At 40.7% G+C, this 10387-nt stretch overlaps 1 protein-coding gene across 1 annotated transcript; it reads right to left on the minus strand.

Annotated features, from left to right (window-relative positions):
* Positions 1 to 511: 511 nt before the first annotated feature.
* On the minus strand, positions 512 to 9909 carry LOC140658935 (acyl-coenzyme A synthetase ACSM4, mitochondrial-like). Its single transcript, XM_072878015.1, has 13 exons — positions 9709 to 9909; positions 8630 to 8840; positions 7424 to 7631; positions 6903 to 7046; positions 5975 to 6131; positions 5265 to 5344; positions 4349 to 4472; positions 3770 to 3850; positions 3557 to 3658; positions 3044 to 3171; positions 2263 to 2362; positions 1417 to 1536; positions 512 to 598 (listed from the first exon to the last, which is right to left on the minus strand). The coding sequence occupies exons 1-13, from the start codon at positions 9907 to 9909 to the stop codon at positions 512 to 514; spliced, it is 1743 nt and encodes a 580-aa protein (XP_072734116.1).
* Between the last annotated feature and the right edge of the window lie 478 nt (positions 9910 to 10387).

Genomic DNA, 10387 nt, shown 5'->3' on the forward strand with positions numbered 1-10387 from the left:
GTCAACGCATGTATTAAACAAGAAAGGTTTATGAAGGTCATATGGTGGTATCGATAAAGAGGAGTCTTTCCATCTTCAGTAAATGATAGGAGGGCTGCATTCAGTTTAAACATGCTGCATTTAAGGACAGAGCATTTGAACCACTCAAATCCATGACTGCCTTTTCTGCAGCTTGGAGCTAGACAATTGATATCAGCAATATCTCTTCACTGATCTTGGATGCCATCTAAAAGAGATGGGTCACCAGCCAAATTCTGGTGAACCTGCGGACATTCAGGACTAGAATGGAGTTGTATGGTTTGTTCCCTTTCCCAGCAGTGCTTCAGGAACTGAAACCACAGTACTGACGTTAGAAGCTTTGCAAGCAGGTGCAAACATCACATCTTGGTGTTATCCATAGTTTTTGATGCTCAGGCATTTAACAAAAATAGATCAGAAGGAGGGCAGTTATATCAGAGAAATTTATATAGTGTTAATGGAATGAAAGAAGTTCTGTTAATTCCAAACAATGCTACATCTGTCCCCACTCTTTTTTTCTTAATTCGTTCCTCTTGATCTTCCCAGTGACTGTCTTTGGCAGCTCTTGGACAAATTCCACCTAAATAAAAAAAGATAGAAAACAATGTAGCATGTTCTACAGAGTTGGTTTTCCAAGACTGGCTCTCAGCATGGAAAACTAAGAGGACTCCCATCAGTAAGAACTGTTTGCCTAAAGGACCAAGTCCAAGCCAAATCAAGGCAGCACATTGTGCCACTTGTGAAATAATTTCTTTGGCTGGCTAGATGGCCAAACATCTGTGTAGCTGCCTCCCAGCTAACCAAACTGAGTACTGTAACAGAAGGATGAATACCTTAAATGGTATCAGAGGTCAGAGATGAATGACAAAAAGAAGAAAAAAGGGATGCTATTGGCACAAAGTCTTTCATGGTCCTTAGTTCCTATGAGTTCTGCATAAGTGAACTAAGGCACTGCTAGTAGCTCTTTTCCTGTAGTGCTGGGATTACTGAGAAACACCAAGTGTATCTTCCTGGGCTTTCCTTTTATGTACTAACTGTGAGGACCAGTAGATAAAAACTTATTCAGTCAGGTACTACCTTAAAGTCACCAGAGAGTGCTTGGTTGAAGACTAAATACAAAATGGAAAATTATGATTGTGAGCCTGACTTAGTACATGCAGACCTAACTAGGATATCATATGAAGCCTAGAAATTTTTGAGAGGTTTAAACAAACACTTTACTGAAATGCATGAAAAAATGTAAACTAATGTTATTTAGGAAAGATTTTCTGGAGCCAGTGCTCCAGCTGAATCTTTATCACTGTCTCTTTCAGGTGAATCACAAAAATCCAAATAGTAATTCTCCTGAGATTTATGGAAGGGTGCCCTGGTTTAAAGTTTCTCCTCAGAAGCATGTACCTTCCTAGGGTATTTATATGGTGCAGTAGTTTTTTTGACGTGCTCCTGCAAGTCACAGGTTAAGCTCTCCAGGTCACTGGATGAAAAGGTCGGGGACAGGACCACAAATGCTTTCACAACCTGTAAGGTAAGGTCAATAAAAGTGATCCAACACCATCCATTTTTAAGAGCTGATATACAGGTTACCAGTGAGCAGTACTGCTCAGAGTCATGAGACGCAAAAGGGAGGAACAGAGAAACCAGCACAATATAAGAAATGGTTATGTCCAGCTTCTCTACATGTATGTGCAGAAGGGAAAGTTGAAAGCACAGTTTCCCTGCCCTCATTACAAAGCAAGAGCATTTGCTCTACACTCTCAGCAGGGGTCAAGAAGAAGGAGTAATAAGAGATGTCTCTGCAGAGTTCTCCCCAAAGCTGAGGGACATTTTGTTTCTCTCTGAAGTTCACACCGAGGACAGTAGGCCCATATCATCCCAGCACATGACTCTGCTTTCTCCACATGTGTAGCCCAAGTCTAATGCTAGGGCAGTTATACTATAACTTTGGCTACACCAAGACGGCCAGAAAAGACAATTTCAGTGTATAGACAACTGCTTAACAACAAGGAGAAAGTAAACACCACTGTAATGTTCTCCACAGAGAAGACCTTCTTGGGATGAAAAGAAACTAAGAAGAGCAAAGGCGTGTACATGGGAAGGGATTTTGCCTGTCATCCCAAGTAGGATTATCCATGATGACATGACTGCCTTAGAGCTGTACATTATTCAGTGAAGTAGGAACTGCTTTATATAGTTATATATTTAAACAAACATATTTCTTCCCCCACCACTGTTCAGCATCATTACCTCTCCTCTGAGGGGATCTGGGCTGCTGACAACAGCTGTTTCTGCTACTGCTGGGTGCTCTATCAGGGCACTCTCTACTTCAAATGGCCCAATGCGATATCTAAGTAAGGAAAGAAAAATGTAGGATTTGGTTTTATGAGCTGGAAAACCAGTACCAAATGTTTTTTAATTGTCATATTGAAGAAAAAAACCCAACCAAACCAACAACCAACTATGGAAACTTTAGGCAGAATGGGAAAGTTGGCTGTGTTAGAAGGTAGGAGCATTTCATGGTGGTCCTGTGGTAGAGGACTGCTGGGGCTGTGGATACCTCTCCATCTCTCCCCTCTCCTTGTGGCTCCTAAGCTGGAGCTCCATCCCACCCTGACAGCTGGGGTCTGCAGTACCAGCTGATGCCACGTTATAGTATCACATCATACAATATAAAACTGTTTATTTTCAACATGTTAAAACTAAAACGTTTCAATGCTCTTTGAGTCCGATAGAGATGTCCTTCAATTTTAGTCAAAAACCAAACTAGATTAAAATCCCTCCTCTGCCAATGGAAGTCTTCACTCTTTGTTGAAACAGATGAGATGTTGCAGGGGAAACTGATACAGAAATGCCACTGACATCACCACAATGATACCGCAGGTCTATGAAAAGCTAATAATAAAAGCAAGTATTCCTAAGTCAAGAGGTCAATACATTAATCACAGGACTATCATGTCAGAAGCTCACCAGGAACACAACATGTAAGATTATACAATGGCAGATTTAGAAAGGAAGCATGCAAACTGACCCTGAAGAAATGATGATGTCATCGTCTCTTCCAATAAACTGAAAATACCCATCTTCATCCACAGTCCCTCTGTCTCCAGTGACATAAAAATCCCCACGTTCACTTTCTGCGGTTTTCTTAGGGTTATCCTCGAAGTGGTTTACAAAGAGTAGTTTAGAATTTGAGCATGCATTAACTATATTAACTATACATTATGCTATAATGCCCATAATGTTAAATGCACTGGAACTTAATTTTTCAGTCAAGGATGTTCAAGAATTGTATTGACATTGCTATAAAATACAATAAAATAGGTTTAACAAACAAAAACATTTTGATTCTTTAAAAAAAAAATTAACTCAATCTTGAGCAAATTCTTTTCTTCCCTTTTCTAACATCCACCAATCCAAATAAAAAAATTACTCTGGTAATAAATAATAAACTGGTGAAAAATATTCAGCCTTTTGAACCACTATGCAATTGGAGAGATTTTGGGGAGATTGGTGGTGGTGAGGAATGAAATGAAGTCCTTACTACATATTCAGAGAATAAACCAAGTGGTCTTATAGGTTTGCTTCTGACAGCAATTTCCCCCTCTTGTCCTGGAGGCAGAATATTAGCATTTTTGTCTATGATCTAGAATGAAAAACAACACGTATTTTAGTCCAATGGGAAAAAAAAAAAAAAACAAACCCCAAACCAACCAAACAAAACAGCCCTGTGAAAGAATCTAAAGAACAGCCAAACCTGCACATCATAAAGGGGAGCTGCCTTCCCCATTGATCCAGGTTTAATCTTCATTCCTTTAAAAATAGAGCAGATTACTCCCTGTAAAAATCAAAATAAAACCAAAGTTTTGCAACAGAAAACTGCTACATTCACATTCAATTCATTAAATGTATTTTCTAGAATAATTCCGAAGTAAGGAATTAAGATTAATAAGATTTCTATGGTACAGATAAGCAAAATCAAGAAACTCCCTGAAAGAATCCTGTTCCATTATCTGCAAAGAATTCATGCCCTCTTCTAACCAGTCTTCTTCCTTAGATTCAAACTCTGCCCTCTTGCCTGTCACTGTCACTTGGAATTTGCTTAAGGACATTTATGGAAATCTTAGAGCACATCTCCTCCCAACAATCCATGTTTCTGTCAGGTTCTGTGAGGAGAGCCATGAAAGGGTGCTCTTACGGGGGGAGGAGATTACTGAAACATTCACAGAAACATGAAGGAAGAAACAGGCTGTATTCTTTGAAAACAAACATTAAAACATCATAAAGCAAAAAGGAATTACAAAGATTTAATAGAACATTGACCCTACAGATGTACCGTTTCAGTCTGGCCATATACTTCATAGATGTCCAGCCCAGTCTTGCTTTTCCACTGCTCCATGACTTCTGGGTTGAGTGGCTCCCCTCCACTCATGCAGTGCTTCAGGTTCATGAATTTGTAGCTTCACAGGGAGTTAAAAAACAAGAGAGGCAGTACTTCAATCTATCGGGCAAGACAAGGAGCATGCAACTATAAACAAATAACACTGGAGAGCTGTTTACTGGGAGAGTTAGTCCCATGAATTGGGGAAATCAGATGATTCCTGATCCTTCGGCTCCTGATACAGCAAGGGTATCAGTCTGTGCTCAACACTATACATATGAGTAGTAGTAGTCAGAGTTAAACACGCATGAAAAATAAAGTAAAATTTGTGCTGATGTCAGCTGGGATTTAAAGACATGCCTATAACTAAGCACAGAGTGATTTGCTGAGCCAGGGCCCTGATTGCTGACCCTCTGCAACAGTCCAAGGGAGAAAGTGCAAGAGGGGAGGGAGGAACGGTGGCAGGCAGTGAGAACTGGAGCAGGGGATGATGTACAGCTGTCACAGGTCACTCCCTCACAGTTATGTTGACACTGACTTTCTAGGATGACAGTCCTTCCCAAAGCATGGACGATTAATGTGGTAATTGAAAATGATGATAAAGAATTTAACAGGCACTCAGTTTCATACCCTTAAGGATTTACTCACAAGTTCAGTAGTGAAAGTCTCAAATTTCTGAGGGAAAACATCAAGTTTCTCTATGTTTGATCATAAAACTCAGCAAAACTCACAAATTTTGTATGATGAGCTTTTCATGAAGGATATTTTAAACTAAATTACTACCCTATTTTGGGTCAAGCAGCTAGATCTGGGAGATCACTAAAGTTTAGTTAGGGTAAATTAAACGTTAGTAAATAATTTCTTGACGTACTTGGAGAGATCATTTTGCACCAGCATGCGGAACAATGTTGGAGCACCAACCAGCGTGTCAATGGGGAATCTGCAGAGAGTCTAGTGAGTTAAACAACAAGATGGACATATGAAGCTCAGACAAAAAACTGCCTTGTGGATGTACAGTAAACAAGTGATATAGGGGACAAATGTAGCTCTCCTTTCTATGAAAAAGCATCATATGCTCTCTGTTGGGTAAGAAACCCTCCTACAGTTGGTGTAATATGCAGATTCACAGTATATTTGATCGGACAAAATCCCATGTTAACACGTCTACATGACACCCAGACCGCATGGAGCATGGGCAGAATAAGCCAGTCTCTGTCTACACTATAGGGAGGTTTTCACTTTCATCTTGGCCAGTGTGGGCAGAGAAACGCTTCAGTTTCAGTCTGCATTAATACCAGCTGATATTACTTCCACGGTCACTAGAACAAAAGGCAAGCAATTAGTCTCCTTTTGGATGACTTTCATTCACGTGCTCACCAGCTATGAGCAAAATGTATGAATGAACTGCAGGTTTGGCCCCTTCTGTGTACATTAAAAATGCAAATAGGGGCTTTACGAAATGGATACAGCATCTCAAACACAACTATGGACACAAACCTCATGAAATCTATGGATGCTGTTAAGAATTATTTTTTTGTGCCCTTTCTGCAGATTAACACATCTCCATGAGTTTTTCCTTACATTTAGGATGGCTGCTGATTCAATCTGTGGTAGCTGATGTATAAAAATGCATGATCCAAAAACCCAGGGATCAAAACCAGATGCCAGTGAAGCTAGTATCCATCCTGTGTCTGCTGTGCTCCATATCATGTCTGAGGGAGTCAAATCCAACCAGTACCTGATGGAGCAGAAAAAAAATGAACGAAAAGACAATGAAAAATTTTTGCTTAAAAAAACCCCAAACAAACAAAACCCCAAACCACAAACAAAGAAAACAAACAAACAAAAAAACCCAACAAGCCCAAGATTTCTGACAAGATACATGGGCACTGGGCACTCTGAATAAGTTTATTTTATGAGCTAGCTCTAGGATAAAAGGGCACCTAACTATATGTTTGCATAAATACACACATATACACACACACACATATATCATACATATGTGATGTCAGTCATAACATAGGATAGAGTACGGGAAAGAGATGAGTCTGAATTTCAATAAAGTGACTTTCTACTGGGTAGGAAGATAGGGCTGAAGCAGCAGCATTCATGGATGCTGTGTTGGACACCAGGTATTTCAGTTTTAAGGCTGCTGAGGGACTAGGGTGATCTGTGCAACCAACCTAAACTCTGCCTCTGCTCATCTACACATGTCACAAAGCTTTCTGCAGCCCAAACAGCATGGTATCTCTTGGTTCTTTGCACTAAAGTATTCCCAGCTGATGGCTGTCCTTTGAACCACTCTAAAGAAAGGGTAAGAGGTATTCATTGAAAGATGGAAACACTGGGGTGATCCTACTCCCCTAGAAATCTGCTGGAGTTTCTAGTCTGATTTCAGAGGGAGAAGGACTGGGGCCGTACATTGGCATTTCTTATTCAGTAATTTTTCATCAGTTCTGCTATGCAGCTTCAATTATCCCATGTTCAACCAGGCTCAAACCTTTCATACCTTTCACTTAAAAGGGGTCTGAAACCAAGACTACCCTGGGAATGTTCAGTCATCTTTGGAGAACCTGTGGTTCCACTGGTAAAGAAGATACTCATTGAGTCTTGAATCCTTGTTTTGACGCAGGAATGGTCAGCAGATTGGTTTCTTTAAAACAGAGAATGCAATCGTGACTTCAATGGTTACTTTACACAGGCTTCAGAATGTAATGAAGTATTGCATATTGCAGAACTCCTACCCCAAATAAACTTCACAGAGGCTTTGCACCAAATTGGCCCAAAATAATGTGGAGTTACACTTCCTCAAAGACAGACTTCCCCTTAAGAAGAACAGGATAGAAACTTCCCAGAACAAGACCACTGTTAGTAAACAACTCTGATGTGGATCAGCAATCAGTCATGATTAACACCTTAATGTCGGCATTTGATGAGTATTTGTCGTCGATGAATACTTGTAAGTGAGCACTTGTGGAGAACAGGTCTGCTTTCTGCATCATGACTGCAGTGTCACTAACTCATACTCACTTGTACAGGTCAGTGAAGTTCAGCCATCCCTCCCTACTGCCTTTGGACACGATTAGCTTGGTTTTCAGAAACTGACACTCAGACGCCACCGAGTCCACGGCAGGAGCCACTGTGTCATCGGTAATGATGCATCTGGCCTTTGACGCCTGGAGTCGATATAATATGTCTTTGGCTGACAATTGGGATATTCCTGGAATTAAGACAATTCCTGGAAGAGCAATAAAGTTAGTTTGGGATGGCATTTTTTACATCTGATTCTCTTCTAAGAACCTAACTATTAACTATTCCCAAACTGACCTCTGAGATGAATTTGCCCTGGCATTCCCAAGCCAAACAGCTATAGTGGAGTAATGCAGCTGCTTGTGCTCTCCTGTAAGGAATGAAATGTGGACCTGTCTGGTGACTTCCATGGCTCTTCCCTGCCTTCTGTCATCTCCATGCCTGCTGCGCAGGCCACCTGTCCTACGGCACCTAGTGCAAATCCTTCAGGACTGCCTCTGTAATTGGTAGCTAGGCCACTCACTAGATTATTACATTACTTTTCCTTTACAAACCATATAAATTCTTGATCCCCTTAACTGATTTGCATTAACCAGTTGTCATGGTTTAACCCCATCCGGCAACTAAGTCCCACCCAGCCGCTCACTCACTCCCCCCCCAGTGGAATGGGGGAGAAAGTCACAAGAGTAAAAGTGAGAAAACTTGTGGGTTGAGATAAAGACAGTTTAATAGGTAAAGCAAAAGCCGCACACACAAGCAAAGCAAAACAAAGGATTAATTCATTACTTCTTAGGGGCAGGCAGGTGTTCAGCCATCTCCAGGAAAGCAGGGCTCCATCACGCGTAATGGTGACTTGGGAAGACAAATGCCATCACTCCGAACATCCCCCCCTGCCTTCTTCTTCCCCAGCTTTATATACTGAGCATGACGCCATATGATATGGAATAGCCCTTTGGTCAGTTTGGATAACTATCTTGGCTGTGCCCCCTCCCAACTTCCTGTGCGCCTGGCAGAGCAGGGGAAGCTGAAAAGTCCTTGACCGGTGCAAACATTACTTAGCAACAACTAAAACATCCCTGTGTTATCAACACTGTTTTCAGCACAAATCCAAAACATAGCCCCGTACTAGCTACTGTAAAGAAAATTAACTCTATCCCAGCTAAAACCAGCACACCAGTTTTACCAGTCTCAGATATGCTTACTGACCTGCTCGCATGCAAGCCACATTCACCAGCCACCATTCTGGGACTCGCGGCAGGATCACGACAATTCTGTCCCCCTTCTGCAGCCCACATACTTTAGTCAGCACATTGGCTGCTTTCCGAGACAGGAACCCCAGCTCCTCAAAGCTCCACTTCACTTCTTCTCCTTTTCCATTTATCCACCAAAAGGCAGGGTTTGACGGTCTCTTTCCAGCCTACAAAACATAGGGATTCAAAACAAAAACATTTCCTTCTGAAAGACCATGAAATTATAATGTACAAATACCTGCAAATTATGGAAGATCCGAGTAGTTCACCACTGGCATATAAGCTATTATTTTTCCCTTATCCTTAATGGATCAAGATTTGCTATGGATCAAGCTCAGATATTCCCAATAAATTCTCCTTTTCTGAACCTGAAATGTGTACCAGCCCAATTGCCTCCAGACTCAAGTCCTAGTCTGGATCCTATTTCGGTTTAAGCCTTATGCTGAGCATTAATGCTCCTACAAAATAACAGATAACGTAAAATACTTCACATAATACTCCTGATATTCTGGATGGAGCTGTGGAATACTATTAAACAGAAGCAGCACAGGCAGAGGACAATAAAACAACAGGACAACATGGTATCCCAGGACTCTTTCTAGTCTGATTGCTCAGAAAGCGGGGAGTTAAGTGGTCTCTAACTACAGGACATCTGGACAAATGCAGAATCCACTTTGGAGAAAGGCAATTAAATATTTGTGGGAAAATTTTCCCTAGCACGCAATATTATTATTATTATGCTACCTGTATTTTTATGATATATCTAATATTATAGTATGCTGAAGGAATAAGCACAGCCATTCCAAGGTTAAATCAAAGTCAAAAGGGACTTACCATTGCTTTTTCTACCTACATAGGGAGCACCAAGGGTCAGAGACACTTTTTAAAAAAAGCAAGAAAGAATGAGATTTGGTATAACTTCCTAATGCAAATTGATTTTGGCAACTGATTTTTCCGATAAAGAAAAAAACCCAACTTATTTCAAATGAAATTTCAAATGAAAGTATCTTGTCTGCACAACAAAAGATCATCTACCTTTTCAATGTCAGACCATTTGTCCAGTACATCACTTGCAAAGTTAAAGTACTTTGGTATTTCCTGTTCGCCCCGCCTGACGGACTCGTACTGTGAATATACATCAGAGGCAAGCAGCCTGGGGTGTCCATGGAAAGTTCTATTAGGAGGCTTCAGAGTCCACAAGGATTTTAGAGTCTGTAATTTAAACAACAACTTCATGGCAGAAGATGATGTACGCAGATGCTGTAGACTATATAAGAAAATTTGCAGAATTGTTGCTATGAATCCTGCAACAACAACAACAACGAAAACAAACAAACAAACAAAAAATCTTGAGATTATCCAAAGACAATTCAGTTATGAATTGATGAGTTATTAATTGAAGTCACTTAGGCTAGTCACAGCCAAACTGATGTAAATGTGAAGTTCCCCATCCTGCTTTCTTCTATTTTTTACCACCAGCTTTTTAAGGACTTAATGTACTGTACTGATCTTGTCTGTAGCTCAGCTTATCCTTATAGGTTCTTGGTGTGTTCTTTGGGGCTGCTAATTGCCCACAACTCTCCTTAGTCAAACACAACATCAGATGTTATTGTTTGCATTATAGGAAGGTTACTGGTTCTTACACCAAAGCATTCAGTAGCTGATTCTCTATTCCTTTTCCTTCACATGGAGCTGAAGGATGTTTCCAGACTAC

The sequence above is a fragment of the Ciconia boyciana genome, chromosome 13 (genome assembly GCF_034638445.1).
Source record: "Ciconia boyciana chromosome 13, ASM3463844v1, whole genome shotgun sequence".
Taxonomy (NCBI): Eukaryota; Metazoa; Chordata; class Aves; order Ciconiiformes; family Ciconiidae; genus Ciconia; species Ciconia boyciana.

What these genes read in the sequence shown, in the direction of transcription:
- LOC140658935 (XM_072878015.1), bottom strand. Translation starts at nt 9,909, where the DNA reads ATGAAGTTGTTGTTTAAATTACAGACTCTAAAATCCTTGTGGACTCTG. An exon ending in TATATGGCCAGACTGAAACG is followed by an intron (nt 3,851 to 4,348) that starts GTACATCTGTAG and finishes TGATTTTTACAG; the next exon opens with GGAGTAATCTGCTCTATTTT. An exon ending in CTCCCCTTTATGATGTGCAG is followed by an intron (nt 3,659 to 3,769) that starts GTTTGGCTGTTC and finishes TTTTCATTCTAG; the next exon opens with ATCATAGACAAAAATGCTAA.